A 14,505-nucleotide genomic window follows, 5' to 3' on the forward strand; every position below is an offset into this window, starting at 1 on the left:
TATATATATATATTCATCATTGGACTTCTTTGACTGGGATTAAAGCATACTGTTTTTCTAACTAGGGTTGTAGCTTAGCTAATAATAATTTAAGAAATGTAATCGTATATTATTTCGAAAAAAAGATTATCTAGAAATGACATCACATTGCTATATTTGAATTCCTTAACACATTTTTATATAATACCTCCTTAATTATTATTGTTGGAACTGACTATTCATATTCACATATTTCAAAAGAACATATATTTCGTTTGCATTATCCTAGCAGCTGCTCTCTCTCTCTCTCTCTCTCTCTCTCTCTCTCTCTCTCTCTCTCTCTCTCTCTCTCTCTCTCTCTCTCTCTCTCTCTCTCTCTCTCTCTTCTATTATTTGCCAAGATTCCCTGTTAAAAAAAATGCAGTGACATTCTAAAAACAACTACTTTATGATGACCAAAAATAAAGAAGAAATTTGAGGGGGAACAACGTGTTTGACATCTTGTCATGAAATGACAATTGTTCAGTAGCTAATCTCCTTGTGGTAAGGATAGAAGAGACTCTTTAGCTCTGGTAAACAGCTCTTCTAGGAGGACGCACCAAAATGAAACCACTGTTCTCTAGTCTTGGGTAGTGACATAGCCCCTGTACATTGGTCTTCCACTGCATTGGGTTAAAATTCTCTTGCTTTAGGGTACACTCAAGCAAACTATGTTTCCTTATTTCTTTCCTCATTGGGCTATTGTCCCTATTGGAGCCCTTATAGGGCTTTTAAGATCTTGCTTTTCCAATTAGGGTTAGAGCTTAGCAAGCAATAATAATAATAATAATAATAATAATAATAATAATAATAATAATAATAATAATAATAATAATCATTAAGTAATCGTGACCCGATAATTTGGTAATAAAATAATGTGCTAACAGTAGGCCTACAATTTTCTTTACATCCCTGCATCCTAAATTCATGAACCTAACCATCACTGTAATAAGACACCGCTGAACACATTCATTACATTTCATTTCACAAATTTTATTTTCAACAATAATTTCTAATATTATAGATTATGTTCTTTATTTCTACCCATTATTATTATTATTATTATTATTATTATTATTATTATTATTATTATTATTATTACTATCCAAGCTACAACCCTAGTTGGAAAAGCAAGATGCTATAAGCCCAGGGGCTCCAACAGGGAAAAATAGCCCAGCGAGGAAAGGAAATAAGGAAATAAATAAATGAAGAGAACAAATTAACAATAAATGATTCTAAAAAAAGTAACAACGTCAAAACAGACATGTCACATATAAACTATTAACAACATCGAAAACAAATATGTCATAAATAAACTATAAGAAATGCAATAATTCTTCAGTACTTAAAGTTCTCGTTCACCCTCTACTCTCCATTTTATTTCTTTCACTCTCACTTTCTTTTCGACCACCCCATTCAAAATCAGCCATAACAGATATTGGTTCCATAGAGGAAAAAAAAAATAACAATGCAGTGTGTACTGACAGCAGGGGGTACCAACATTACGACAGATAGTACCACACTCAAACTGATCTCTAGACTGCTGCACACACACACACACACACACACACACACACACACACACACACACACACACACACACACACACACACACACATATATATATATATATATATATATATATATATATATATATATACATATATATATATATATGTGTGTGTGTGTGTGTGTTTGTGTGTGTGTTTGTGTGATTATATGCGCGAGTTAGGTTGAAAGCTGGTCATTGTAATTACTGGAAAACTATTATTATTATTATTATTATTATTATTATTATTATTATTATTATTATTATTATTACTTACTAAGCTACACCCCTAGTTGGAAAAAGCAGGATGCTATGGGCCCAAGGGCTCCAATGGGGAAAATAGCCCAGTGAGAAAAGGAAATAAGGAAAACCTACAAGAGAAGTTTAAGAACAATAAACAAAATTAGAATAAATCTTTCACATGTAAACTATGAAAACTTGAAAATAACAAGAGGATAAAAAACTTGAAAACAATAAGAGGAAGAGATAGAATAGAGTGCTCGAGTGTACCCCCAAGCAAGAGATCTCTAACCCAGGATAGTGGAAGACCATGGTAAAGAGGCTGTGGCACAACCCAAGACTACAGAACAATGGTTTGATTTTGGAGTGTCCTCATAGAAGAGATGCTTACCATAGCTAAAGAGTTCCTTCTACCCTTACTAAGAGGAATAAGAATTGTTTGATGATTTCAGTGTTATCAAGTGTAAGAGGAAAGAGAACAACGAGTAAAGAATATGCCAGACTATTCTGTGTATGTGTCGACAAAGATGAAACGAACAGTAACTAGAGAGAGGGATCCAATGTAGTACTGCCTCGCCAATGAAAGGCCCCAATAACTCTCTAGCAGTAGTATCTCAACGGGTGGGTGGTGCCTTGGCAGTTTGTAAAAACACACTTGGGCCTACACTACAAAATAGCAGCTCTTGTTGACTTTTACCATCCTAGGCATTTTAATTTTTACTTTTCTTTCATTTTTATTAATGAAATTTTCAACATTCACTTCTGTATAACAACTAATTCCTATATTTTTAAAAATATATTTCAATGCTTAATATTTAGGTCAGTTTATATATAAAGTCTTATATCTCAATAAGGAAATAAAGACATATTTCCTACTTTTACCGTTTGTATGAGGCCAGACTATTAATAGTATAAACAGTTAAAGTGTACAAACTCTGTAAGCTGCCTTTCTCAAGTTACCCTATTCTCATGAAGATTGGACATCATAATATATTAAGTGTTAAATTATCTATCTTCAAGTATCCATAAAAATATATTTAGACAAAATATAAATGGAAAATAATAGGAGGAAATTATAAAATACTGTCTATAGATGTGAATTTATCCATCTTGGAATATCCATAAACATAAAAGTATATTTAGATGAAATATAAAATACTAAGTTATTTATCTTAGAATATACATATAATTTAAATGAAATAAAAATGTAAAATAATATCAGGAGATGATAAAGATGTGCCCTATGATGTGAATTTATCCAGCACAATTCCAATAGCTTATGCCACCAGTATGTGTAGAATTAAGTGATCTATCTTAGAATATCAATAAAAATACATAGTCATATTTAGAGGAAATCTAAATGTAAAATAATACGAGAAGATAATGAAATGATGTCTATTCCTGATCTAGATATTAATCTCTGGCACCGTCGATCAATTAGTTCATTATGCATGTTGCATAAGATTTTTCATAACTCTGACCATCCTTTACATTCAGATCTCCCTGGACAATTCTATCCTGTTCGTAATACTAGGCAGGCAGTTAATTCTAATAGCCAGGCCTTCTCCATCATAAGACTCAATACTACGCAGTACTCCAGAAGTTTTATTCCAGCTGTTACCAAGTTGTGGAATGATCTTCCTAATCGGGTTGTTGAATCAGTAGAACTTCAAAAGTTCAAAGTTGGAGCAAATGCTTTTTTGTTGACCAGGCGGACATGAGTCTTTTTATAGTTTATTTATGACATATTTGTTGTTGACGTTGTTAATAGTTTATATATGATATATCTCTTTTGACATTACCTTTTTTAAGAATGATTTATTGTTAATTTGTTCTCATCAGTTATTTATTTCCTTATTTCCTTTCCTCACTGGGCTATTTTTCCCTATTGGAACCCCTGGGCTTATAGCATCTTGCTTTTCCAATTAGGGTTGTAGCTTGGATAGTAATAATAATAATAATAATAATAATAATAATTGTAAATTTATCCGAAAAATATGTATAAGGAACAGCTCAAACAGCGCTCGCAGGCGTGGTGTAGGTGTGGGCCAGGTTGCCAGTTTGGCCTTTTTTCAGGCCAAAAAAAAAAACCTCAAATTTGGCCTTTTTTAAATTGATTACCCTTTAGTAATATCATGAAAAAAAGGCGGACCCTAAATACTACATATTTGGCCTTTTTCTACTAATGGGTTGGCCTTTTAAAGCTGCGGTTAATTAAATGTTGGCCTTTTCTCATTTACAAATCTTGGCAACCCTGGTGTGGGCACAGGTTGGTTCAGGGTTGCCATTCGTACGATAATCATCATACATGTACGATTATTTTAGGTACAGTAGGATGTACGATACATACCTTGGGTATATACATATGTGTATGTTTGTGTTTAATTAAACAATTATATTAAAATCTTTTGAAATAGGTCAATCATGTAACTCCTTAATAATTATATTGAAACTGTGTACGATAATTTTGCTTGAAAAACGACAATTTTAAGGCTCACGTACGATAATTCAGTCGAAATAATCTGGCAACCCTGGGTTGGTTCCCGCGCTTTCAGACTTTAGTGTGAGTAGAAAAGTGATCGGTGTTTGTTGATATATATATGACAGGTTAGAAAGGTTATACCTATTATTCTATTTCTTATCTTATTTCTTATTGGTAGTTAATCATAGATGCGTTTAGGGATGCCAATATCAGTGCCATTGTAATAGAACGATATAACTTTCGTCTTTCGAAAATAAGCTCCTTCACCATTGATTGTTTTTTTGCTTTTTCGTGTCTTATTTGCCGTCATTTCATGTCTCCTTTTTCGAAATTATTTATCCTGTGTGTATGTCATTCAGTCAATATATATCCTTTTGTCTTTTTAATGCTAGATTACGCGAAAGAAGGCCATGTCCTTTAATATGGCTTAGACCTATGTGCCGGAGCATATAAGCCTAAAGCTATGTGCCGGAGCATAAATTGCTGAAGTATAGAGGCCTAAGCAATGTGCTTGATTACAGAGGCCTAAATTAAGCCGGAGCATAGGGACTTTAACTATGTTCCCGAGCAGCTGGAGCACATAGGCCTACAGCTATGTGCTGGAGCACAGAGGCCTAACAAATGTGCTGGAGCATAGGGCCCTAAGCCATGTGCCGGAACAATTAGGCCATAGTTATGTGCTGGAGCATTGTGTCCAGAGCTATGTGCCGGAACATAGAGGCCCAAAGATATGTGCCAGAGCACAGAGGCCTAACAAATGAGCTTGAACATAGAGGCCTAAACTATGTGCCGGAACATAGGGTCCTGAGCTATGTGCCGGAACATAGAGGCCTAACCTGTGTCGGGGCATGGAGGTCTTTGTGCCGGAACATAGGGCCCCTAGCTATGTGTCGGGGTACAGAGTCCTAACGTATGTGCCGGAGTATAGGGCTTAAGGTATATGCCGGAACATAGAGGCCTTAGGTATGTGCTTACCATAGAGGCCTAACCTGTGTCGGGGCATGGAGGCCTTTGTGCCGGAACATAGGGCCCTTAGCTATGTGTCGGGGCACAGAGTCCTAACCTATGTGCCGGAGCATAGGGCTTAGGGTATATGCCGGAACATAGAGGCCTTAGGTATGTGCTTACCATAGAGGCCTAACCTGTGTCGGGGCATGGAGGCCTTTGTGCCGGAACATAGGGCCCTTAGCTATGTGTCGGGGCACAGAGTCCTAACCTATGTGCCGGAGTATAGGGCTTAGGGTATATGCCGGAACATAGAGGCCTTAGGTATGTGCTTACCATAGAGGCCTAACCTGTGTCGGGGCATGGAGGCCTTTGTGCCGGAACATAGGGCCCCTAGCTATGTGTCGGGGTACAGAGTCCTAACGTATGTGCCGGAGTATAGGGCTTAAGGTATGTGCCGGAACATAGAGGCCTAAGCTATGTGCTGCAACATAGGGCCCTAAGTTGTGTGCCGGAACACAGAGGCCTAAGCTATGTGATGGAACGTAGGGGCCTAATTTACATGAGCCCAGAGGCCTAAGCTGTGTAATCAGAGAGGGTATCTTGTAGGTATAGGCTTCTTTGGTGCTTTCGAAGTTAGGCCTACCGTATGCAGCAAGCTCCCTTGGGCTTACTTAGTTTTAAGATAAGTATCTAAGGCCTATGGCATGGTTAGGGTTTGTCCTTGATATAGCCTAAATAGGCTAATGATTGAAATGCTTACTAACTGCAGTAGGTCATATTAATTCCACACTGTTTATAGGTAGGCAGAAGCAGGCTGATACTTATAGAAAAAGTATTTTTATAGTGAAAGTTTTCCAACAAATGTGAAACCTATGGGAGGATAGATATAATTATATTTTGCCAACTTCAAATACTATTAAATACCTTTAAAATGAAATAACAATACCTGCAGCTGTTTCTAGTCCACTGAAGGACAAAGGCCTCAGATATGTCCTTAGTCATGTCTGGGGTTTAGCCATTTTAATCATGCTATAGCCACTGCGGATTGGTGATGGTGGAGACTAGTATGATCGCTTATAACAAACCAACCTAGCATAGGGGCCCTGACTACTATAGCTTTGCTGATCATGGCGATACACAAACCCTTTCACCACATTGAGGTATCACCACTCTTACACATTTCACTATATAAATATATTCACAATGCTGCTTACCATAGCTAAACAATATCTTCTATCCTTACCAAGAGAAAAGTAGCCACATTTTATATATATATATATATATATATATATATATATATATATATATATATATATATATATATTTATGTATATGTATATATATATATATATATATATATATATATATATATGTACAGTATATATGTGTATATATATATATATATATATATATATATATATATATATATATATATATATATATATATATATATGTGTGTACAGTATATATGTGTATATGTATATATATATATATATATATATATATATATATATATATATATATATATATATATATATATATATATATATATGTACAGTATATATGTGTATATATATATATATATATATATATATATATATATATATATATATATGTGTACAGTATATATGTGTGTATATATATATATATATATATATATATATATATATATATATATATATATATATATATGTACAGTATATATGTGTATATATATATATATATATATATATATATATATATATATATATATATATATATATATATATATATATATATATATATGTACAGTATATATGTGTGTATATATATATATATATATATATATATATATATATATATATATATATATATATATAAAATGTGGCTATTTTCTCTTGGTAAGGATAGAAGATATTCTTTAGCTATGGTAAGCAGCTCCTCTAGGAGAAGGACACTCCAAAATCAAACCATTGTTCTTTAGTCTGGGGTAGTGCCATAGCCTCTGTACCATGGTCTTCCACTGTCTTGGGTTGGAGTTCTCTTGCTTGAGGGTACACGCAGGCACACTATTCTGTCTTATTTCTCTTCCTCTTGTTTTGTTAGTTTTTATAGTTTATATAGGAAATATTTATTTTGGTGTTCTTAAAATATTTTATTTGTCCTTTCTTCCTTTCCTCACTGGGCTAATTTTCCCTGTTGGAGCCCTTGGGTTCATACCATCTTGCTTTTCCAACTAGGGTTGTAGCTTAGCTAGTAATAATAATGGTAATGATAGTATATATATATACACAGTATATATATGTATATATATATATATATGTATATATATATATATATATGTATATATATATATATATATATATATATATATATATATATATATATATATATATATGTGTACATATTTATATACTTTCACAGTACAATACTGTATGCTGTTTCTCTGTTTTTGGGTATAACACAGCACAAGTCGTTGTCAGATTCATCCTGTAATTGCTAAAAATTTTTGAAGAATTTGCTTTGCATTAAAATCATTGGAGACCAGTATAGCAAGGTCATATACCTTTCACCTCCCATCATTATTATTATTATTATTATTATTATTATTACTTGGTAAGCTACAACCCTAGTTAGAAAAGCAGGATCAACATTAAATATTTCCTTTATAAACCATAAAAACTTCAGCAAAACAAGAGGACGAGAAATAAGATAGCATAGTGTGCTCGGGTATACCCTAAAGCAAGAGATCTCTTACCCAAGACAGTGGAAAACCATGGTAGCCTACAGAGGTTATGGTACTACCCAAGACTAGAGAACAATGGTTTGATTTTGGAGTACAAAGTTTATTCATTTATTTATTTTAATGTTGTTACTGTTCTTAAAACCAGGTTAATTTTCCTTTTTTCCTTTCCTCACTGGGCTATTTTCCCTGTTGGAGCTCCTGGGCTTAAAGCATCCTGCTTTTCCAACTAGGGTTGTAGCTGAGCTAGTAATAATAATAATTAAGAAAAGTGATATGATTTGGTGTATAAATAATTAGATGAATACATGGATTGTGTATTTTTCCAACGGATCTTATTTTCTTATGTATTTTTGACGATTGTTAGTGAAAGCCGGTCATCTTTGGTGTTTCCCTACCCTAAAAAAAGCTGATTTCCTACTGGGACCCACAATTGTATTTAGAATATTTTATTTATCCTTGTTTCCTGTCCTCACTGGGCTATTTTCCCTGTTTTGCCCCCTGGGCTTATAGCATCCTGCTTTTCTGACTTGGGTTGTAACTTAGCAAGTAATAATAATAGTATTGAGGGTGTTCGGAAAACTCATAGACAGGTGCTTTGTACCAAAATTTGACCAGACGCCCGACACGAGGGAGGTGCGGGCCTACCCTTTCAATAACTAGTTATAAATTTTAACAGCCTAGTTTCCATCTTCACTGAAATCCTACTCTGATTAAGGGACTCAGATTTATCAGATCAGATTCAGGTCGAGGCTTTGCCTTTGCAACGACGCCTGTGTCTTTTAGTTTTGTTTGTGTGTTCCTTATTTTCACTAGTTTTCTCTTTTCATCCACATCTGTTGTAGTACACTTTTCTTATTTTCAATATTTTCTTCACAAAAAAGGAATTTTCCAACTGTTTGTGCACTATCTTCTTCGTATGGTTGTTGGAGCTCAATTGCTTTTGTGATTAGGAAAAACACAAATTGCCTTGAAAATCTGTGATATGCCATTTTACGGAACCTTATATGTCTGCGATAAACATTTATGATGAATGACAAATTTTTTTTAGAATTGGTAAATGCTGTACATGTACATACTGTACACTCATTTTAAAAATGGTAGTAGTACAGTATACATAACATAAACAGGTAATATAAATACTGGAGCGCATGTGAAGGAAAACATAGCTCTGCGTGACAATTTTGTTTACATCTCGAAGGCATTCAGTAGTCAAGCATGTGGTAACTTTATCCAGATGGAGAATTTTTTCCTTGTTAGTTTGAAGTTGAAGAATTACTGTATACAGTATACTGTATGCAGTATACCATGAATGATTGTTAATAGTAGGATATGCTTTATGCCTAATTTGTGACTTGAAGTTAAAATGAAAGTATGCTAAGATATATCTATACATTAGTGTCATTTATTTCACTGTTTGATAGGAGGGTGATTAACCTGGCATTATACATAGAATATAGTTTAAATCAGTTTTATCTACAAATTTGTATTATAATTTTTTCAACCAAAGGTCAGTAGTTGAAAAATGAATGAATTCTTGGTATGTTTAGAATAGATATATTTTTAAAGATTATCAAAGAATTTCATAGTTTTATTTTCTATTACAGGGGTGCCATGAAAGAGGGCACCGACTTGGAAGAGTTGGTAGAGCAGTTTACGGCACGTCAAGTGTCCGTAAGACTCGCTGCCTACCGAAGTCTCATACAGTAAGTATTTGATTATTGTTAACTTTGTATTTAGGATATTTTCAATTGGAAAAAGTACATGTGCAGATTTTCTTAATCTTATGTACATATTTGAAATTTCTTTGCCCTTATGTCCTTTAACCCTTTTACCCCCAGGCTCTTTGGAAATTTCCAACCCTTAACCCACAAGGGGTTATTTTTTTCCCAGCACATTTTGCAGTATATTTTTTTTTTAAATTGCTCTAAAAGCCTTTATTTTTGTCATAGAGAGGTCAGGTTGGTCTCATTCTCTTGGAAAATGCCTGAATTTTCTCAAAAAATTATCAAAAATATGAAAAAAAAATTTTTTATAGCATTTTTTTGCAAGGACGTACCGGTACGTCCATGGGGGTAAAGGGATGAGTTTTGTGAAACGTACCAGTACGTCCTTTGGGGGTAAAAGGGTTAAATTGATGCAATTTTTGTCCTAATTTCTTGAAACCTTTTGCAGATTATGTACCGGCACTGGGGCCATGGTCAAGTTCAACTGGTCCAATTACTTGGCAGTAAAGAAAATAGAGAATGTGATGCGCAATATCAGAGCAGATTTATCCAGTGATTCGGAAGAATCAAGCTATGATGCAGCAGGTGCTTGTGGGTGTCTCTTGGCAAGCGGAAGTTTTGTAGGCCTGCTTGAAGAAGATTCCCAAAGAGGAATCATTGAAGATCTCATTAAAGTGTTAAAAGAGAAAAGAGGGAAAAAGGTCGTTGTTCGGACTCTGTGGTGTATTTCCAGAAGTAAATTTGGCACTGAGATTTACCAGAATAAAGCTGGTACCCTGTTAGAGGCTGTTTGCGATATTCTCAAAAGTGAAACTTCAGTGTCGGCTGCCCTTGAAGCATTGCAGGTTATTCATACCTTAGTAGAGGTTATCCCTGATATCATCCTTAAAGATATTAAGATCTGGTTTTCCATCTCCTTTAGGTATGTTCTGCACGAGGCTGAAAGGGTCCGTAGCATTGTGTTTATAATATTACACAGTACAAAATTGTACCTAGATGAGTTGGGGGATACGGGAGAATTGAGAAAGTCTGTCGTTACATGTTTGGCCGGTGAGATGCATTCCAAAACATGCAAGAAAATGATAGACTTGGTAAATAAGGATAGTACCGATATACTCAGAGGTTGGAGATTGATTGTTCAGGTATTAGGATCAGTATTGCATAAGGGCACCAGCCTGATTAATGATCTTCTTGAAATAGTAGAAAAGGGTTTCAAGAGCTCCACACCCGCTGTAAGGATTGAAGCGTTCAGGTGCTGGAAAGCACTCATAGATAATTTTGCTCTAGATGTGGATGTCTTGACTCACCAGAAGCGACTCAAGTTGCTATTAGCGCCCTTGAAAGCCAACAATGCCAAAAATGAGGGAATAGCCCTTGAAAAGCTACTAGTCTGGTGGCATCTGGTTATAAAATTGAAGAAGCATGCTGCCTCTCAGTTTGACACAGTAGTGTTGCCTCTCCTGAAGTTCTGCTTTAGCGGCACCTCGCCTTCATCACCCGGGGGCCAAAATATTGGCTTGGCACAGCGCAATCTAATGATGTCGGTTGCCGCCTCTCCCGGTCGTAAATATCGTGGGTTACTTATGTTATGCGCAGAAGTGATTGCTCAGATTTTATCTGCCGGAATAAATATTCCTGAACGCCAGCCGTTTGTTTTTAGTATCTCTCCTCTTGAGGAGCCGCTAATAAATGATGCTCTTTTTTACCGTTCTCTTCAGCTGCTCTTTTCATGTGTTGGGGAAGTTATGAATTCATTGAATGATGAAACTGAAGATGTGAAAAGAAAAACTAGGCAAAATGCTGTAGTAGCTTTGATTATTCAGTCTATTGTCACTAGAGTTTTGAGGTCTATTAAAAGTGAGGGAAATAAGAAGGAATCAGTCGAGCAAGTTAAAGAAATGTTCACCCTGTTCTCAGAAATCGAGCACAGCTGTAAACCTGGAACCCCACTGAGTGAATATGTATTCAAATTCTATGAGATCATTACTACAAGCCAAGAACTAGCTCTGCCACTGTCTGTTATCAACTCGAGGCAGTACAACATCACTGGAAACTCTATGCAAGACATGATGAGTGGAACACTTTCAAATCACATTATTCAGCAGCTGTGCAAGCCTCCTTTGCTTCACTTGGCAACAACAAAAGAGGAGTAAGTTTAATTTTGATTTTTTGTAAACTTGCAAGATGACAACTGTTTATACCTTTGATAATATACAGTAATACCATTTTTCTGGGGCGACCTGTGACGGCCGGTGAAAAGGTTCTTCGTTACACTTTTCTGATATAAATCTTCCAAATATACCAGAGAAAGATAAAAGCATGGAATGCAGAGGTTACTACCCTCGCGCGAGCACCTTTATCTGAATGGAAGACAGCCTGTGAATAGTGGTTTTCACACGCCCCTGATGTATACACGACACCCACAAGGTGCTCGCGCGAGGGTAGTAACCTCTGCATTCCATGCTTTTATCTTTCTCTGGTATATTTGGAAGATTTATATAAAAAAAGTGTAAAGAAGGACCCTTTTCACCGGCCGTCACAGGTCTCTTCTCAGAAATAGATTTTTCCTTCGTCAAAATCCCTTTATACCTTTGATAATATACAGTACAGTAATACCATTTTATTTACTTGTTTTTGTGGCAAATTTTATGACCTTGCTGATATGTTGTGTATATGTATTTACTAAATTTATGGTTTTCCTTGTCATTATTCATGAGGTATTAGCCTGTATACAGATTCTATGTTACGGTACAGTAGATGTAAGAACGATTTTTTAATCACAGAATTTTATTTTTACGTTGTATGTTGTAGAATCTCTATAATTTAAATGTCCGGGTGTTGGATAGCAAAGTTTTCAAAAAGGATAACTTGGAGAAATTACTTGAAAAATTTATAGTAAAGCAAACACAAAGTTTAAAACTAACTTACAATAAAAAAAAGCCTTACTACTGTATGTGTACAGATTGAAATGATCAGCTGTTCAACTAAGATGTTCTATTACACATGTACTGTATCATAATTTGTTTAATAAATTCACTCATTCTCTTCGAACATGAGTTCAGAAACACATTACCCATCTGATCTATAAACAAGCATCAAATACAAGTTATCAAGTTACGGTGTTAAGTTTTGTCCATATTTTGTATGAAATTAACTCCTCATCATCATCTACCCCTATTGATGCAAAGGGTCTCGGTTAGATTTTGCCAGGCGTGTCTATCTTGAGCTTTTAAATCAATGCTTCTCCATCCATCATCCCCTACTTCACGCTTTGTAGTCCTCAGCCCTGTAGGCCTGGGACTTCCAACTCTTCTGGCACCTTGTGGAGCCCAGTTGAAAGTTTTGTGAACTAATCTTTCTTGGGGAGTGTAAAGAGTGCCCAAACAATCTCCATCTACCCCTCACCATGAAATTAATTATTTTGGGTTAAGTAGCCTCAGTCTGTGAAAGATACATACATACATATACCAAGGCACTTCCCCCAATTTTGGGGGGTAGCCGACATCAACAAAAGAAACAAAACAAAAAAGGGGACCTCTACTCTCTACGTTCCTCCAGCCTAACAAGGGACTCAACCGAGTTCAGCTGGTACTGCTAGGGTGCCACAGCCCACCCTCCCACATTATCCACCACAGATGAAGCTTTATAATGCTGAATCCCCTACTGCTGCTACCTCCGCGGTCATCTAAGGCATCGGAGGCAGCAGCAGGGCCTACCGGAACTGCGTCACAATTGCTCGCCATTCATTCCTATTTCCAGCACGCTCTCTTGCCTCTCTCGCATCTATCCTCCTATCACCCAGAGCTTTCTTCACTCCATCCATCCACCCAAACCTTGGCCTTCCTCTTGTACTTCTCCCATCAACTCTTGCATTCATCACCTTCTTTAGCAGACAGCCATTTTCCATTCTCTCTTGAGTAAATGGTGCTTTACTACCTGGTGAGATAACAGTACTTGAACATTACTGTGTTTGATTGCAGGTATTTCACAGTTTGGATTACTGTCCTGGATAATAGTAAGCCATCAACAGGAAAGCTTGGATTTTTACAATCTATCGTCAAGGAGATTGAAGGTGCCGAAACCTATTTTGGCTCTAGTCATCCAGACACACTTCGCAGAATGTGGGCTGTTACAGTAAGGCAATTACTTTCCTACATTGAACAGGTAAGTCATCGAAATTTGAAACATTGACCTTTTCAATGCCTCCCTCTAAAAAATATAAACTCGCTCTCAAGCCACAGTTTTTTTTTTTTTTTTTTTTTTTTTTTTTTTTTTTTTTTTTTTTTTTTTTTTTTTTTTTTTTTTTTTTTTCTCAACTCATCACAGGACTAAAACTATTAGAGGAAAAAATGTACAGCATTTTTTACCATATAGCCGAATAAAGTTACTATAGTCCATTTCTTTTAGCGATGCATATTTGCACGGACTCACGTCGGTGCCCTTTTAGCTCGGAAAAGTTTCCGGATCTCTGATTGGTTGGACAAGATAATTCTAACCAATCAGCGATCCGGAAACTTTTCTGTGCTAAAAGGGCACCGCCGCGAGTCGGTGCAAATCTGCATCGCTAAAAGAAATGGACTATAAACATTGATATGTAAATTTTATATTTTGTAAAATTCTCAGACCTGTAAATACAGATAGAAAAAATTGGAAATTACTGAATATAAAATACATCCGCCAAAGGTAGTAGATATCCCGTAGCAAAATACTTCCACTCTCGCTTAAAGGTTTAAGTAGTGTTCTTAAACGAGATGTTAAAATTAGAGCATGGTAAAGCTAAAGGAATTAGCTAGGTGGGAAGGTACCAAATAGAACAAAC

The 14,505-nt window shown here is 35.6% G+C and overlaps 1 protein-coding gene across 2 annotated transcripts in view; it reads left to right on the forward strand.

The window, feature by feature from the left end:
* Window positions 1–4,364: 4,364 nt before the first annotated feature.
* Window positions 4,365–14,505, forward strand: part of LOC137654432 (telomere-associated protein RIF1-like) — a 34,124-nt gene continuing 23,983 nt past the window's right edge. Inside the window, exons 1-4 of one of the 2 annotated variants that reach the window (XM_068388036.1) lie at window positions 4,365–4,414; window positions 9,567–9,665; window positions 10,135–11,835; window positions 13,667–13,850. In XM_068388036.1, coding sequence (XP_068244137.1) covers window positions 9,574–9,665; window positions 10,135–11,835; window positions 13,667–13,850 — 1,977 coding nt within the window. In that variant the 5' untranslated portion in view covers window positions 4,365–4,414; window positions 9,567–9,573. Of the gene's footprint in view, window positions 4,424–9,566; window positions 9,666–10,134; window positions 11,836–13,666; window positions 13,851–14,505 lie in introns of both variants that reach the window. The other variant, XM_068388037.1, reaches the window with a different exon arrangement.

Source organism: Palaemon carinicauda, chromosome 15 (assembly GCF_036898095.1).
Source record: "Palaemon carinicauda isolate YSFRI2023 chromosome 15, ASM3689809v2, whole genome shotgun sequence".
In the NCBI taxonomy this organism is placed as follows: Eukaryota; Metazoa; Arthropoda; class Malacostraca; order Decapoda; family Palaemonidae; genus Palaemon; species Palaemon carinicauda.